The following is an 18,272-nucleotide window of genomic DNA, read 5'->3' on the forward strand; positions in this document are numbered from 1 at the left end:
AACAACGCACAGCATCCAAGGAATCCATCTATGGCAAAATATGGAAGACGTTTACAAACATTTTTAACTTGGATATATCCTGTTGACAAGGAGCAACTTGCTGAAGCTGGGTTCTATAGCATAGGTAAGCCAGACCTTGAAATGACTAATATCTTTTACAAAGACATGCTATATGAGGAAGTGTCTTGTTACAAAAAAAATGAGCATTTTAAAAATTCTAATGTGCCAGAATTCATTTGCCAGAATGTCTTTACTCTGTAAACTACTTTTCATAGTTCTTGTGTAAAATGGTATACATTGTATCAATTATTTTTAATAGCAAAGTATAAACTTGGTCATGAATTTATTTTTAGCAGTAAAACATCAAAGTGTGTTTTCCTTGCCTGCTAAACCCCTCATAATACATCTTTCACAATGACAATTATTGTAGTTTTTTACAAAATGAAGTGCTGTCCTCCGGGTACTTACCTTAGGTCTAAAGAGTGTGCTTATGGAACCTCCAGAAGCCTATGAACAAGACAGTCCAGGTTGAGTGCCATGTAATTTAGTTAACACGTGCTTGCATTGTCATAGCATTCAGACACCCGAAACTTTCAAATGCCATTACTACCTACTGTAAAAGCTTTATGAAGACAGTGACTCCAGTGGAAGAGCTTTTGCTGTTAGATATGTAGTGTATGACTTCGATAAGACTCCAATGTCTTTGTGCATTGGTTTCCCAATTAGATTGAATTGTACAGTGCTGTTAAAGCTCTTGGAAATTGTTCCCTGAGAGGTGCTGTACGAGTGCAAAGTGGTGCTGCTCTTAAGTCACAAAGAAAGGGACTATCTGGGATAATTTCTTGCTTTCACCTTAATTGGCTTCTTTCTTAGTAGCTCGTGGAAGAACTTTTTAATCTGATTCCATGTGTTTTACTTGTGGCCATAAATAAAACCTTTGATACATTCTTGTATGGGTGATACATGGGCAATGTTTGTACCCAGTAGAACTCAATTAATTGATTTCTTCTCGAATTCCTAAAAGTACCTAGCTTCTCACAGCCAAGTAAAGTCAGGGTCTTGCACCTGGGTCAGGGCAACCCCCAGTATCAGTACAGGCTGGGAGATGAAGGGATCAAGAGCAGCCCTGCTGAGAAGGACTTGGGGGTACTGGTGGACAAAAAGCTGCACGTGAGCCAACGATGTGTGCTTATAGCCCAGAAAGTCAGCTGTACCCTGGGCTGCATCCAAAGCAGCGTGGCCAGCAGGTCGAGGGAGGGGATTCGTCCCCTTTGCTCTGGTGAGACCCTAGCTGGAGTCCTGCATCCCGCTCTGGAGCCCTCAGCACAGGAAAACATGGACCTGTTGGAGCGGGTCCGGAGGAGGCCACAAAAATGCTCAGAGGGATGGAACAGCTCTGCTGTGAGGACAGGCTGAGAGAGCTGGGGGATGGTTCAGCCTGGAGAAGAGAAGGCTCTGGGTAGACCTTATTGCAGCTTTCCAGTACTTAAAGGGGGCCTATAAGAAAGATGGAGACACACTTTTTAGCAGGTCCTGTAGCGACAGGACAAGGAGTAATGGTTTTAAATTAAAAAGAAGGCAAATTTAGACAAGATATAAGGAAGAAATGTTTCACACTGGGGGTGGTGGAACCCTGGCACAGGTTGCTCAGAGAGGTGGTACATTGGAAACATTCAAGGTCAGGTTGGACAGGGCAGTGAGCAGCCTGCTCTAGTTGGAGATGTCCCTGCTCATTGCAGAGGGTTGGACTAGATGACCTTCAAAGGTCTCTTCCAACCCAAAGATTCTATGATTCTATGTTTTTATATTGTGGAGGTGCACAAAATGGGCATCAGCTTATCAGACCCGATCCGATGGCTGTTCAAGCGACTTTTGTGAAAACTCTGTTTCCTGTGGCCTGAGAATATCTAGCTCTGTAGGAGAAATCTATCCATACCTCCTTTCATTTCAATAAAGGCCATGTCTAAGCAGCTTCTGGTACAGTCTTTGATTGCAGAAGGCATAGTGCTAGAACAGAGAGATTGCAATTTCTCCTGATGTCTCAGTCAGTTGTGCTGCTGCTGTACAGAGTCCGTTAATGGTGAAATGGAGGACCAAAAAGGCACATAAACATCCTTAATGCTTTGTGGTAGACTACTTCACAGCTTATTTACCAGTAGATAGAGCTATTTGATAATAGATTATTTTTAGCTTTTGCTTTTTATCTATATAATTACTTGCTGAAATAAAATTCAGAAATATTTCATGTGACTCTTACTTTGTATTTTTTAAGATCAAGTCTCCCTTGAACATTTGTTTCAAATCATATGCATATGTCCTCCTTTCAAATGGAGTTCTTTTTAGTTACAATTTCTAATCAATAAAATATTGTTTTCTTTTTTTTTGGTAACTTTTTAGTTGAAAACTTGTTGCTATGCCTACTAGAAGTCTGTAACTTTATTCTCATGTATTTCCTCAGGTAATGGTGATCATGTTGTATGTTTCCATTGTGGTGGAGGATTGCAAGAATGGAAGAAAAATGAAGACCCATGGGATCAACATGCCAAATGGTTTCCTGGGTAAGGTATTTTTTACTGTTTTCTTGTTGCGTGTCTGAGTCTTATTTACAGTGTATTAATGTTTTATTGACAGACCACAGTACTAAAGGTTTTAGAGGGCTCACTATGTTTTAACATTGTTTAGATTTATGAAAATGACTTAATTTTTTTTTAATTGTCCTCCTCCACTTCCCTGTTCTTCATTTTTGTCATGTAGGCACCAAAGGAATATCAGTAATCTTCCATGGTTTATGTTTTTCCTTTTCAATAAGTGGAAAAGATTTTAAGGAATTTTTTGCACAGGGTCATTATTTTTGTTGTTCCATCTGTTCTACATTCTGTATTCCTGCTATTATATGTATCGTCATGAAGATAATCTTTAATGTTATATTGGAGGCCTCAAAGGAGGACATTAGGTAAATGTCGTCTTTGCGAGGTAGGAGGGAGTTCTTCTGAAGTGGGTGGGAAAGAACTAAACCTCGAGAGTTTGAGGGCACAACTAACTCAGAGGTGGTCAGTCTGAAAGGTTGCCCTGAGAATTGTACCTTCTGAATAACTTTACTTTCAAGTCAGTGTTGTTTGTATGTCAGCTTGTTTGTAGGAATTTATTAAAGGGAAGAGAAGATTTGTGTGTCTGGAGTTAACTGATGTCTCCACTACCAGAATTGTGAAGTTTTGTGAACATGTATCTGATTTTTTTTTTGTCCTCCTTATCCAAGCGCTACATTCTAATTATGGTTTTAACAGCTTCATACATGCCAAAGTTTGTAACTTATGTCAGGATACAAAATGACTAAACTTCTGTCATGGTGCAAACAAACCTGAAGAAGTCAGTAGTGGTATTGAATTGAAAACATACTTCTGCATAATTTTAAAGGATTGAGGATTCCAGACCCAGAAGTAGTTTTTGGAAAGATTGCCCATTTTGTCTAAAATCTGTCTTGAGGAAAGGAAGAACAGTGACTCATTGTTTCTTACAGGTGGATAAAAGCTGTCCAAGTTCAAAGACTTAGTTACTTGTATACCATAGATAAAAACAATGTCTTTATGTGTTAGCTGACAAATTTGTCTTCTGTGGTGAAATGCTCTCTGGAAGTTGGAAGCTAGTATTTATGCATTAGCTGATCCTTTTGTCAATAGTGGTACAGGTAGCTTTTAATTATTAGTCTCTGCCACTTGAAAGAGATGCCATTCTAAGTTTTTTGGCTTGGTGCAGTGAATGGTTGAGACGCATTTTCTTGCTACATTTCACTCTTCCTCGTACAGGTTTAATTTGGGTTTAATTTGCTTGAATTATGTCAGATTTGATTACTTCCTCTCAGATCATTAACTGTCTTATATGGAGTTTTTGTTTGCACATAAACTTCAGTGGCAGTATATCACTCTCACAGCATGCTATCTATGTCCATGACCTGCTGAAGGTGAACTAAGTGCTGAATCTGCAGAATTATTGTCAAGGAGTTAATGGCATTCTCTAAATCTTCTGGTAGGGAAGAGCTCTGCCCACTGGCTAGGACCAGTTGGGAAATAGTGAAAGCAAGCACGTGAAGTACTTGTCTGACCAGTGACTGCTTTTCTTCAATTGCAAAAGACTAAAAGAACCAACATGTAAACATAATGTTTGTTTTTCACTGGAGTCTTTACTTTTATAAACCTGTGGCATCAGCTGCCATGGCCAACAACTCTTTAGCTTTCTGTTTCACCAAAAATGTGTAAAAGATAAGTACTGCTGGAGTGATTAAGGTATTTATAGAAATGTTTAAATGACATTACTAATGTTGACTAAACATTTAGAGATTTCAAAAACAAGCATTCTGTGTGATGTAGGAAATGTATCTAATGTATTTTTGTTTGCTGCTTATGCAGTTTTATTATAACAAAATATTCTCATTTATAGGTGCAGATTTGTTACAAAGGAAAAGGGCCTAGAATTTATAAATAATGTTCACTTAAGAGATGGATGTAGGGATTCAACAGTAAGTGTCTTACTTCTTAATCAAATATAATTTTGTTAAAATAGAAAACAATGTTAATATAATTTTCACATGAAGTTACTCTTCTAATTATTTGCATATATTTAGTCCTCCTGCTGCTTCTTTCACTGGCAGAAGGTGAAAGACATCAAAGTATGTTTTGATTCTGTCCAGGATTTCTAGATCTCACAGTTCTCCTTAGGTGGGTTATGGATCACAGGTAGCGTACCTTGCATATGTTTCATATTTGGTACTGAACAAGTGCTGGTATTTTACAGCCTGGGAACCTAAGATTTACAATGCATAACTTCTTTATTCAAGTGTAGTAGATAATTTTTCTTCTATTGTTTGTAGAGCATTCTTAAACTTGTATGCAGTCACTAAAAGGTAAAACCATTGTTATTTTACAACCCTTCAATAGACTAAGAATCCTGTATGTATGGTTACAGCAAAGATGGGTTAAAATGAAAATTTAAAATAGTATGAAGTCATAACAAAACACTGATACCTTTGCAGTTGTTCGGAGCAGATTTAATAGTTTTAGTCAATAAAATAACTGAGATCATATAGCTGTTTTCTGTCTTGTAACTGTATAGGTTTCCTTCTACCTTCTCCAGAATTGTAATTTTGTCTGTTTATATTTAACTTTTAGACAGAAGCTGCTGAAGGGACAATACTTCCTAAAGGTATCTGTTTAATAAACCCCCCCCAACAAATACCCCCTCCCCCATTTTGGAATATCTGTATTTGCATGTATAGTAAAGGAAATTATTCATTTTTAACCCTATTGCATTTTTAAATAAAGCATGACGGGCAAATTGTTGGGTGATACACTTCCATTGCTTCTAAACAACTGTGGAATGAATTCTGTTTCTCTTAGGGGAAATCTAATCATGGTTGGATAAATATTGTAAAGTAAAGATTATAAACCGTGGAAGAAATATGTATAGGATGCAGACTTATTTTTATAGCTAGTAAGTATGCATCAAGTATTGAATTAGTAGTGCTGTTGGATGAATGTTAAAGAATACTGAAGTGAAACTCTGTTGTTGCTCTTCATGAGGCAGGAAGAGTTGGTCTGTTAAATGGCAAGGAATAGGAAGCTGAGAAAGCTTAAATAGCTTGTTACATGTTCCAGTATTACACATTCCTGCGATGTTTTTCACAAATACCAAGCAATAAAAAGACAAGACAGTTGAAGGGGTACTAGGAAGACAGCCAAGCAGCTTCATCCCAGGGAATGAGAGCTGTTGCTAGTAAGAGTGGTTACACAAAACCTATTTTAGAAATCTCTCACGCACTGCTCATTTATGAGAGTGAAAATTAGGTTAAAAAATTTTGCTCTTTGAACAATCTTTTTAAGTAAAGAAGCAAGTAGTCATTTACATGTAATAGAAGAACTGGAAATAAGTTTTTACAACTAGCAAAATTCTTGAATCGGAAATACAATTCCTTTGGCTAGGTATTTGCAAAGGTGTCTTAGAGTACTGTAGTGAATGCTGTTGGATAATCAGATTAATCTTTGTTAAATTGTGGTTTTTTGTTTTTGTTTTTTTTTTTTTTAATTTATTTCTTGTTTTAGGTGATGTCTTACAGAATCCTTTGGTACAAAGTGCCATAGACATGGGTTTCAGTTTGTCTGAGATTAGGAACACCATGGAAAAGAAATGGCAGATGTCTGGAGAAAGTCACACATCCATTGGGGATCTGGTAGCAGACTTAAGTGCTCAAAAAGAAAATACAAGGGAAGAAGAACGAAATGAAATCCCAGTCGAGCGAGATGAGCTTATTCAATTACAAAACCTCTGTGTGTACTTTCATATTAGCTCTTCAGTCTATGAAATATATCGTATTGTTACCTGTTTATTCTGCCCTCTGATCAAAGCCTTACTTAAGGTGGAGTTACAGTATTGTAACCTAAAATTCAAGATATTTATTTTTGGACATAAAAAAAAAGCTGAACAAAGAGTGTTAAAATATTTGAGTGTAGCAGCATTTATAAAGATAATCTATAAAATAAGTGGTATTAATACCTTAAAAGTGTATAATATTGAAGTAATAGTCTAGCGTGCTTCTGGGAAGAGTTATACATGCTAACTAAAAAGCCAAAATTACTGTGACAATGAAAAAATCTTAGTAGGGGATTATTTATTTTTCACTATAGAATTTTGCACAGGGTAGAAGCATTTTCTGTCTTGGCCAATAAAAAAAAGTCTACTTCTAGATGGTGTTTCTTTTCAATTATTTGTGTTCCAGCTAAGCTGGGACATGCAAGTTATGCTCAGAATGCCATCATGGTACACTCTGCAAAGAGACCAAAACCAAGGTTTCTGACGCAGGAGACTTGCATTTTAAGACAAGCATATCGGTGAGTTCATAGGGAGGGAAAAAACCATCTGCTTGGTATGAGAGGCAGAGACCTTACCAGCCTGCTCTTTTTAAATAAGATTTTTAATGGACATTATGGGCGGAAAAGAACTTGCAAAGAAGATGGACGTTATTTTTGTGGTTGGCTGTGCAGAGCTTTCCCCAGGTGGCAGGAGAAGGCTTTTCAAGTTTGCATTGTCAAATGGGGCATACTGGAATAATAAAAAGCTAATGTACAATGCAAAATTAATTCTTTCTGTAGTACAAATTTCAAAGCTTTTGAAGTATGGACATTTTTAAAATGGAGATAGGGAAGGAAATTGTATCCTTGTTTTTTTCATTGGGGAAACTCTCTGGAAAAAAAATAAAATTCAAATCACCTAAGCAGTATCAATGAGCCTTTCTTTCACCTTCTGTCCAAATTTTGGGAAAGTTGTCAACGGGAAATCTGTGAAAAGAATGGTTGCTGATTGAAAGAGGCATATCCTAAATTCTATAGATATTTCAAGCAAGAGCTTGAAATATAGATGGCTGAATTCCCTGCTTTGCATAGGCCTGGGAGATGTAATGAGATGAGAGGCGGGAAAAAATAAGAGGTTTCCATGCTGCAGCTTGGTTTCCTATCTCTTGTAATTTATTTTTTTCTTTTTAAAGGTCTGACCTTTAAATCATAGGAAGAAAACATTGTCCTTGTGTGTAAAGAAAAAAAAAAAAGAGAGAGATTCAATGGTACTAAGTATGTTAACTTTTTTTTACATTTTTATTTTTCTTAGATCTCAATACTGAAGAGAAGTTAAGACGCTTGCAGGAAGAAAAACTTTGTAAAATCTGTATGGCTAAAGACATATCAGTCGTCCTCATTCCCTGTGGTCACCTAGTTGCCTGTAAGGAATGTGCTGAAGCACTTAATGAATGCCCTCTGTGTCGTACAAATATTATGAAAAGACAGGAAATTTTTATGTATTAGTGAAATATACAGCACTGTGGATACAAACATTTCCTGCTTGATTGCATTAAATACGTGTAATGTAATGTAAAAAATTAAGTTAATTCCAGGATGTAATCATATGGTAGTATTTAGATTTTTCCGCTGTCAAATTCTGCATACACTTTAACATTTGCAAAATTATTTTCCCTAAGTGATTTTTTTTGTACGTAATAACCAATATTGAAAGGCAAAGATAGATATTCTGTAACTTCAATTCATAGACCTGATTTGGGAAAGCCTAAGTAATGCAAAGCTTTTATTTATGTGATCAGTCCTTTGCCTCACTTTGGGAGGACTCTGTACGACTGAAATTTATGGGAATACAGTTGTACAAAGAGTCCAGCCCTATATAATATTTGTAAATAAGAAAGAGAATTTTTAAAATTATTATACACATGTATATTATATCTGATATGGAAGCTTCTCAATTACGTTATGTAAGATTGAAAATGCTATCTTATTTCTGTAACTTTAGTTGTGACATAATTCAGAGAATGCGTGTAAACCTGCTGCTGAAAGATTCACATTACGTTTGCTACTGCTACTTTGTAAGTTTGTCCATTTTGATACATAATTCCCATCTCCCCACTTATTTTTTTTCTTGTTTGGATGTATAAATTGGCTTCAGTAAACTGGTTTTAGCCATCCGTTTTTCACAAAATCCCTCTGTATATAAAATATACATTAATTTCATTCCTTAAAAGAGAACTCAACAGAAATGAAGGAGATTTTCGTGAAGGGTGTGCCCTTCATGAAAGGAACGGTCTCATTTCAAAATTGCCCCTCCACACAAAAAATTGTTCATTGTTTGATTTTTTTTTTCCTTGTGTGTTTTTTTTTTTTTTTTTTTTTGACATTTAGGATTATCCTAACTGATTTATCTGCTAATACTTAGCAGTGCTTCTGTTTTTTTTTTCCTAAGAGAAGACTGAACTCTCTCCGTGAAAATGTTTTGGGTTTTTTTTAAATTATTTTTTTATATAATTCACCAGTAATGTTAGAAATCTTTTGGTTTTGTTCTTGTCAGTTCACAGCATTTAAATTAAAAAGCTAAGAACTATTCTAGTGAGAGTCACCTTAAAATACTTAATAAACTATTTCTTACTGGACTGATCCTCAATTCTCCACTTAAAGTATCATAGCATTGTATTTAAGAACAGCTGGTTTATGATCACTCTAATTATGTGACTGACCTGTTTTGTGGAGCTACTAATATGTTCTGTGTATATATTTTTGAGTCCTACACACTACTATATTTAGACTACACAGAATATAGTTTTTCATGTGATAGAAGTTTTAAATCCAATACACAGAAATTTAATGTCTACTCTATTTTTTTAAATATGTGCTGTGATTATATGCTGGTGTGATGTTATGAATATTTAAAATAAAGTGCAATCCAGTTGTTCCTTGATCAACATATTTGATTCTCACATGCCAAAAAAAAAAAAATTATAACGGAAGGTTGCTTTCTGTTGCTTTTTTATTCTGTAACGCAACTACTACTAATTTAACCTGAGTGTTATTAAGAATAACAAATATATTTTAATATCTCACATTTTCTCTTACAGGGAGTGTTTTCTGTACTTTTCAAGGGAAATTAAAGCAGAGGGTTGTTTGCCTATGAGCTGCTATATCTTGCCTGAAATAGCTTGTTTAGTTAGTGCTGCGAATCATGTTATGCTGACTTGCTTAAGCAGATGGTTTGTTACCTAACCTTGACCTAAGTCATGTGAGAAAGACTATCTGGGTGAGCTGGATCCAACTTACAGGCTGCAGAACGTGGCATGCGGCTTGACAAAGCCCTGTCTGGGATGGAGATTGACCAAATGTTACTTAGAACTGTTACAAAACTAAATCCTAGTAAGGAGATGATTTTGCATGTAAACTGAGAAAAGCCTGGAAGTAGGTCATAAATAGTACCTTCTCAAATGAAATGGAGAGCAAACACATTGTCCAAATAATATGCAAGGAAATAGCATTAATGCTTCATGTTACAGCTTGTTAACCTTTAAAAAGTATACTGTATCCCTTATTGTAACTTTTTGATAAATGTTATAAACGTTATAGCTATAATAGCAATTCATATTTTAATCATTTAGGAACATTAAAGGGTTAAAAGCCTGTTAGACGACAAAATAACTGCTCTGTAGGTGTAGGTTTTTAAAAAAACTATAATCTGAGTTCTTTTCAGACTAAATGTGAAAAAATAATTAGAGTAGTCATCAAATTTTGACAGCTTGAATTAGGAAGATGTTTTTTCATATTATTTTGATTTTCAGAATCTTAGAGAAGAAATTCCATGGCCACTGATGCTGGGCTGAGTGTTTATAAAGAGATAGAAATGAAGGATGCAAATAAAGGGAGTAGAAGCACAGGTGCTTTGAAAAGGAGATTAGCAGCCGGACAAAGATGCCTTGGGAGTTGACTTCTATAAAAGAGTTACCTGGAATGAAGAGCTGTGGAATATATTCAAGTATCAGTATGCAATAACTTTCTTCTAGTAGCTTCTGTGTAAAATCTTTCTTACTTCCATTTCACTTACAGTGGCAGAACTATTTGCTGCTTTAGATACATGGGAGATTTACAAGGGGGTTTAATTATGTGTTCTGGAATTGTTTTGTTTAGAAAACATGGAAATCACCTGCCTAATTTAGGAACAGAAGGCTAAAATAAGGAAAACCTATGGATCCAATTTTTTTGTTATGCATTTAGCTTTTTCTCACTGCCTTGAAACATAATAATGACTTGCTCTACTGGTTGCTGTAGCTTATATCTCTACAGATACTTACCTGTCTGTACTTTCTTTTGGGGCTAGATCCAAAGCTCATAGCACAATAAAAAAGATTTTCAATTATTATATAGCTTTTTTTTTTTTTAATTAGAGTACTTAAACACTTCTTATTGCCTGGTTAGTTTTGACCACAATGCTCTAGTGTTTATTTTTGTTAGCTGTATGTGCAGCTTGTAGCTACGGGACAGTTTGTCAAGGTCTTCAAAGCACTGTTGTTAACCTAAGACATGAGTTGTTAAAGTTAGATTTTATGTTTGTTTTTCTTGAAAGTAACAAAAAGTTAAGCACAATGGGTTGTTAGAATTGAATTATAACTGGGTGGGAGGTTAATGCAGGCTCTTGCTTACCGTATTCACGTGAAACTTGGAGCTGAAATGTTGTATGCTAGGATTAAACGTTACAAGGGGCGGTGACATTTGCTGCCACAGTATTTAGTAACTACGCAGAAGAGAATCTTCTCTGCCTTGCCAGGTGTGCGAGTTGAAGCATACGATGTGTAAGGCCTACCTGAAGGGAAGGTCAGCTCTTCAGAGAGTGAAGGAGGAGCTGGAAGTTTTTCTGGCTGTTGCAGTGTTTTTTGGCAGCAGTAACAAGGTGAACAGTGAGTTATTAGGCAGTGTTCTTTTTTACCCTCTGCTTTGTGCATGATTGACTCCTATCAGCAAGAAGGGTAGTGGGCTGGAGAAGCACTTCCACTGCTGTCCCAGAGGCATTTCATTGCCTGTCTTGTGCAGAATGGCTGGATTGGCCTTAGCTCTTGAACCTACTTTGTGAAGGGTGATGGTCGTCATCTCCATATGGTCAAATGGGAAGAGCCAGTCTAGTGAGATGACTTTCATTCCTCATGGAACTGAAGTATGAGTGAATGCTTTCCCTCTTGCTATTTTTTTGTATGTTTTACATGTATAAGTTTTACTGAGTAGCTTCGAAATTTGATCAAATTTTTCCTCCCCCGTGACCCCGCCATGCCTTCGCACTGATTCAGGTTGTTGAAAGTATCTTGCCGTCTTTGCGAATGCCAGTGTGTCACGTTGCTTCAAGAGATGTGCTGATGCTGCTGTACAGCAATTAGTGTGCCGTAATTATAATGTGGCTTTCTGCAAGGAGGCAAATGACCTGTGATAATAACCTTTGCTGAAATTCAGATTTTATCTTTCATTTTTTCTTAACCAGGAATTCCTATTAAGCAATACTGACATCAACATTACAGTAAAGCATTAATTTGGCTCTGTGACCAACTTAGCAAAAGCTCTTGCTTTTTCCTAGGACAGTAAAGATGACAGTTATAAATGGCTTGGATAAACAAAACACCAAGGAAAATCAGGGGGAAAAAATGGTATTAATTATATTGTGAGTATGTAATATTTCAAGGTAGGTGAAAACTACTTGGTTACCTTTGGATAAGTATTAATTTACAGTTTTATAGCTTATAGCTATTGATGATGATATATTGATGATATGAAATGATAAGTTAGAATTGCTGGAAATGTGTCAAAGAGAGATTTGAATTAGGGCTTTGCTCTTAGATTGAAAATGGCATTTACTATCAAAAAATGAAAAACACTTTTGCAGAGTCCCACTGTGAAAACATCTAGGAGAATCATTACAATAGTTGCTGAAAAGCAAGTTTAGTAGAAACGCATATGGTCACCTGCAAATTTTGGAGAATGAATTAATCTAACTTCTAGAAATTACCAAGACAGAGACCATTTAGATTTTGATCTTATGAAGTTAGATCTTGCTTGTAAAACTCTTGACACAATTTCTCTGACATTACTTAGTTTTGCAGGGTATTATGAGAGTCATCGCTTAAGCCGAATGGTTAATCTTCTGAATACAAGTTTTTCAAAAGTGGGTGTCAAGCCACAGTAGTATCTTCCTTTTAACTCTGGCATAACAGAGAGAGGCTTCTGAGTCTAGGGTTGACTTTACCTCCCTTTCCTGCATAAGCAACCCATGTGATGTTACTGGAGTTGGTCGGGAGCTCTGTTGGCAGTGTACAAGCCACCAGAAAAAGAACTGTTGCTTCAAATGTCTCTTGGTGTTTTTCAAAATAGAATGTACGAAAGTAGCATTAATTTGACTCCTATCTCTGCATCACGATTCAGCCCTTTTATAACTTTGTTAAAAGTTGCTTTGTAAAGGCTCAGTCGGCAATTGCAAGTTTCTGTAAGGAAGATGCATGTTCCAGGTTGGAAGCTTCACCTCTGCTGGGCCCACAGCTGGAACCAGCAGTGCAGAGAATGGAGGTAAGGGAAAGGGTATGCCCAGGGGGAGCAGGGTTGGGAATCGCTGTCCTCGGCGCTCGTGGCAAGCGTACCAGGAGTGCCCTTTGCTGCGGAGGGGAGACACTTTGGTCGCAGCTGCTGGCACTGAGGCTTTGCAAGACTTCTACAGAATCATGCTAAGGGGAGTTACAGTCTACAAAAAGTATTTTTATCTTAACGGTTTTGAACATCTGTGCGAGCCACCATGATGTCACAGGCTGTTGTATTCCTTGCTACTTGCTATGCATTGTGCCACTTACAAAAAACCTAAATCACAGCTAATGGCAAGATGACACTTCGCTTTGCTTCCACCTCCCGCTGCATCAGAGAGTCAAGGCAGCAAGAATGTCCTTGAGCCCCAGACACGATTGGAAGGAGACAGGGCTTCCGATAAGCACTATCGGAAAGAAACCTTGAAGTTGGTTAATGATGAAATTTAAACCAAAGGAAACTGTGTTAGGGATACATGTAGGATCTTGGGAATGTGGTAGGTCAGCCCCAGAAAACCATGCAAGCTTATTGTGTGAAAGAGTAATCTGTTCCTTGACCTTATCTGTCATATAAGTAACAACCCCCCATTGCATATACTCCTACTTTGACCCTCTAAATTCTAGCCTCGGTAGTGTGTAGGGAAAAGATCAAGATAAACTAATCCACTGTCATCATCCAAACCTGGTGTTTTCTGGCAAATGCAGAAGAGAGCTGTCCCATTCACTTGTTGGAGGATTTTCCTCAAAGCTTAAACATAAACATATTTGACTTCATTGCTTATAATTGTTTTGCTCTATGATCTGAGTAACAACGCTTTTGTCCCAGTTCCACTCTAACCTCATCTAACCACAAGCCAGCCTCCTTCCTCCCCTTTTCAGGCAAACCCCTGCTCCATGTCAGCCTCTCGGGGGGCTGGAGGCCCTAGGAGATCCGGCCAGCTGAGAACTGCTTTCTGTTCCTGAGGTGTGAGTTGCCCTGCACATCGAGAGTATGATGTAGTTTCACTGTTTGCTTTTTAGCTGTCGCTTAGCTAAAGCTGCTTCCCCTGCTCAGTGCTAGCTGCTGCTGTTTGGCCCACTTCACCTTATTTCAGTTCTTGCCTGCTTCTCACCCCAGCCCTTTTTCTGTTGTACAGTCTGTTGTTTCCTGCCTTTAACTGTACCCTGCCACTTACCCAATTTGAAACGTGTTTCTCTGGTTCCTGTGCTTCTTCACAGATGTTGTCACCGATGCTGTCATGGTGCCTGACTCATAAAATGGTCCTCGATTCATGATCCATCTGCCTGGACTTAGCCACAGGACACAAGAATGTCTTGGTCATGTCTCCCCAAACCTCCCTACATCTGGAAACTGGAGCAGATCATGTCCTGGCTCTAACAGAGGTGGCCTGAATTGTAACGCTTATTCTTCCCTGTACATAAGGTGAGGTGATGCCTCAAGTGAAAGCAACTCCTCTTGACTAAAGCTAGGAGAAGGGCTTTTCTTTATTTCCTACCAGTAACTGGTGTGGCCTTTACACTGTTTGGTGATGAAAACTTTTAAAACATGGCTAAGGGATTTTTATCTCAAAGAATGAGACATAGCAAGAGCACCTCACCTCAGATAGGGGAATCGGCGTGGGACTGTGGGTAACGAGTGGCACAGATGACCAAATAAAGCTGCTGATAATGCAATTAGCACTGAGGTTCTGTTTGTTTCTAGAGCTGATAATGAAGGGGAGTTAAAACTTCCTTCCTTTTTAGTGATACAGGATAAACTGATTCTGTGCTCCTTTACAGGTCTGAGAGCATCGTAGGCAGAAACTTACTGAATCAAAGAAAATTCAGACTTGAGTTAGGTGTTCTGGAAAGACCTGGCAAGAAATAAGGGCATACAAGGGAGACATATAAAGCACAAAAGGAAGAAATTATTCACAGAACAGGGAAAGGCCTAAGGAGCTACTGATGTGCAATCTCTCTCCTGCAAATTATGGGAAAGTAACCCATTTTTTGGTCTTTATTTTTTTTCTTATGTAATAGCTCATCTCCAACAGGATTTAGAGCAGATTTCCCTAGAGTGACTAAGCCAGTTTCAAAAATCTGGTAAACCAAATCTGACTGGGAAGATTGCTTTTCCCCTCAGTACCCAACTAAACAGATAAAAGGGCTGTGGCTTATTTAATATGGTCCATCAAGGTTACCACCTCACCTTGGAACAAATCCAGTATAAAAATTCTGGTTTGTTTTCCAATTCTAATAAGCAAATCCTTTTAAAAAATAGAAGGAATAGTAAAGGATTGTGGCTTTTTTTTTTTTTTTAATAGAAAAGAGGAAACGGAATTGCAGAGGGGGTTCCTATTCCGCTACCCTCCAAGAAGGGGAAGCAGCATGAGCATGAATCTCCTGCCTGGAAGAATGAATCAGCCGTCTGGCAGCTTGAGTTTATTCTGATCTTCTCTACTGGTGAACTTCTGGTCGTTAATTCAGACATGGAATTGGTATCTCCCCTCTCCTTAATCCTCAGTTTCTTAACTGGGTGACTGATCAAGAGCTCTCTTTGGATCGAGCGCAGTAAAATTCCTGTTGCAAAGTCTTTGTTAAATCATCTCTGAATTGGGCTCAGTATCAGAAAGGGTGGACTTTGAAGCTCTTAAAGAGTAGCTTTTATGAGAAAGGTGACATAGTCCTATAGAATACTTTCTCCTACAGCTTTCCTCAAGACTTCTTTTCTATCAGATACAAATCCTTCTAGGAAGGTCAGTATTTAAAACATCTCTATTTCCTTATCGTGCTTGGATAACACTTTTTTTTTTTCTTCTTTTTCATTGTATTGGAAAGGATGCTAGAGTGCTAAAACTATACAGAAACTTCAGGATATTCTTTGATTTATTCACAAAGGCTGAACAGCTGGTAGAAGCACATTCTGGAGTTGTTAGCTTAAAAAGAAGTGGTATGCTAGCAGAACAACTGCTTTTCATCTTGTCTTCCCTGTTGTACCAGCTGGAAGGCTCAGTCCCAGAAGCACTATCAGTTCATGGGAAAAATGCAGAAGTTAGGCTCTTCAGAGAGGCAGTTTTGCCTCCCATAAAGAAGACAAATACAGTGGTGAAGAACTTGTTCCACTTTTCTGTTCCCTATATTTCTACCCACCATTTGAAAGATTGTTGCATTTGCTCCTTAGATGCTTGCTATATAAACTGGTTTATGGCGGTTATTTGCATGATCCAAGTGTGGTGCTGCATTAGGAATCTTCCCAGGGCACAGCTGGCTTAAGAAATTCCCATCTTCTTGTCACTGCAGTAGAGCAGAAACATTCCTGGCCTCTACAGGAGCACACCGCACCTTCAGTTGTGCTGACTTAATTGCTTACATAGTTGTACTCTAAACAGCATCTCAGGAACGAGCTGGTTTGGGGCGGGGGGGGGGGGGAAATGTCCCTCCCCCACGCTCTGATGAGGCAACAGTTCTGCTTAGAGAGCAGCCAGGCAAACAGCAGAGTGGAGCTACTGGGAGGGAGGAAACGAACTGGAGAGTGCACAGTCCTCTTAGGCAGGCTCTGTGACCAATGGCTTGTAATATGCTGCTGCACCTGGAGTCTGGTCTCTAGAGCGTTTCCATGTTTTGTTGTCACAAGTTTAAAAAGGCAAATTCTGTCATAGGACACCCAGAAGTATTATGAATCTGGGCTTCCAAGGTCTGAGTCAGCTTTGGAAACGGGCTGAACTCTCTGCCGGGGTAGTCGGCGCTTGTGTACACTCATTCCTTCAGAAACACACCTTAAAAACTATGTCACATTTTCTTCTGTTAAACACATTTACCTAAAAAATCTCGGCTATGAGGTCAAGTGTGAACTACAGTGTTTTCAGAATAGACCAAATATCTGACGCACATGCTCGTATGTGGATTTTCTGCACAGCTGCCTCTGAAGCTGTCTCAGCGTTGTGCTTCGGCCAGCTCTCTCAGTAGACTGCTATAATCTTACAAAGCGTTGGATTTGAGTTGTAACACGAGTAGTGCTATTGTATCGCAAGCAGAGAATACATTACTGGAATTCCGTGTGCAAGCAAAACGTTCATATTGGAAGGCTGTAGCTTATTTTCATGGAAAAGTTGTCTATCTGGCAGCTGTCAGAAGTTGATTTCGTACAGGGGAGGCACAAATGGATCCAGCTCCTTTCCATCTATTTCTATGTGTAATTTAACAACTATATCTATCACGGGCAAGTTTAGAACTTACGTGAGGTTTGGTGTGGTTTTTTTTTTTTTAACATTAACTTTTCTTCACAATTCTTGTACAATTTCCAGACATTAACAGGTTCACACTAAAGATCAGCATCTGCAGTTGAAACCTTGCACATAGTTATATGACTAGGCATTCAGAATACTATTTTAAAGTGTTCCCTAAAAGGGAATCTTTCTCCTAATTTTCTTATTTTCCCCAACCTTGACAAGAGGTGAAAAAACATTCTGAAACGTGACTTCAAGCTATAGAATAGAATTTATTTTTGTAAGACTGTCTCATGTACCAACTGACAGATTATATCTAGAATTGCTAGGTGACATCAACTCATGTTACACTAGCTTTTTATTTTAAACACTCCTTATCTGATCACAATTTCCATTGTAAGTGTCACTTGCTCTGATGCCTCATCTTAGTTTTGAAAAGACTGGAACTGATGGATACTCTTCTCTTAAGTGTCCTGCTTTTGTTAGGCAGGTGAGCAGAGTAACTCAGCTTAGTGCCTGCTTAGTTATGCTAACCCTCTCCTCAAAATTAAAAGTAGATAAACACAAGAGGATGATTCGAGACTAATTACCAGGACAAAACTATTTTTGTGCTGACCGATCTAAGTATAAGCTTATGTGCAACTATTCAGCATGAGTAATGTGCTTAGCATTACACAATACCGAGAAAAAAAATGTAGAAGGAACTACTGACTTTCAGTGTGTTTCAAAAAAGAAGCATCACAACTTTTATATCTGGTTACTTTAAGTATACATGATCATCTCAGGGTCATATGAATCTTCATGCAGGGAGAAAAAAAAGGTATCACACTCAAGAGCCGAGGAGCAAATGCCAGTTTTTCCAATTCCCAAACTGGGAACGCACTTAGTGATGGGCAGAAACAGAAGGCGTTTCAGGAGAACACTCCTAAAAGGAGCCATCAGTGCCAGCAAACATTGCCTCTCTATCGCCGTGCAAGCTTGGAGTTCTCAAGCTAAGGCACCCTGCACCCGTGTGGGCAACTGTCAATTTACGTTCAAAGCCATAGACTCCCCTGCACGCAACTTTGCTTCCTGAGCGCAGAATGAATGGAGCAACGACAGCCCGGCTGTGCTCGGCCCTGACAAGACAGGGGCGGCTTGGCGGGGGCGAG

At 38.2% G+C, this 18,272-nt stretch overlaps 1 protein-coding gene across 1 annotated transcript in view; it reads left to right on the plus strand.

Moving 5' to 3' along the window:
- The window catches only part of XIAP (X-linked inhibitor of apoptosis), an 8,631-nt gene extending 787 nt beyond the window's left edge, over window positions 1–7,844 (plus strand). The window contains exons 1-6 of the mRNA XM_010283142.1: window positions 1–124; window positions 2,459–2,558; window positions 4,435–4,513; window positions 5,163–5,196; window positions 6,093–6,317; window positions 7,651–7,844. The exon at window positions 1–124 is cut by the window's left edge and continues 787 nt beyond it. Coding sequence (XP_010281444.1) covers window positions 1–124; window positions 2,459–2,558; window positions 4,435–4,513; window positions 5,163–5,196; window positions 6,093–6,317; window positions 7,651–7,844 — 756 coding nt within the window. The remainder of the gene's footprint in view (window positions 125–2,458; window positions 2,559–4,434; window positions 4,514–5,162; window positions 5,197–6,092; window positions 6,318–7,650) is intronic.
- The last annotated feature ends 10,428 nt before the right edge of the window (window positions 7,845–18,272 follow it).

This window comes from Phaethon lepturus, unplaced genomic scaffold (assembly GCF_000687285.1).
Source record: "Phaethon lepturus isolate BGI_N335 unplaced genomic scaffold, ASM68728v1 scaffold2133, whole genome shotgun sequence".
NCBI classification, from domain to species: Eukaryota; Metazoa; Chordata; class Aves; order Phaethontiformes; family Phaethontidae; genus Phaethon; species Phaethon lepturus.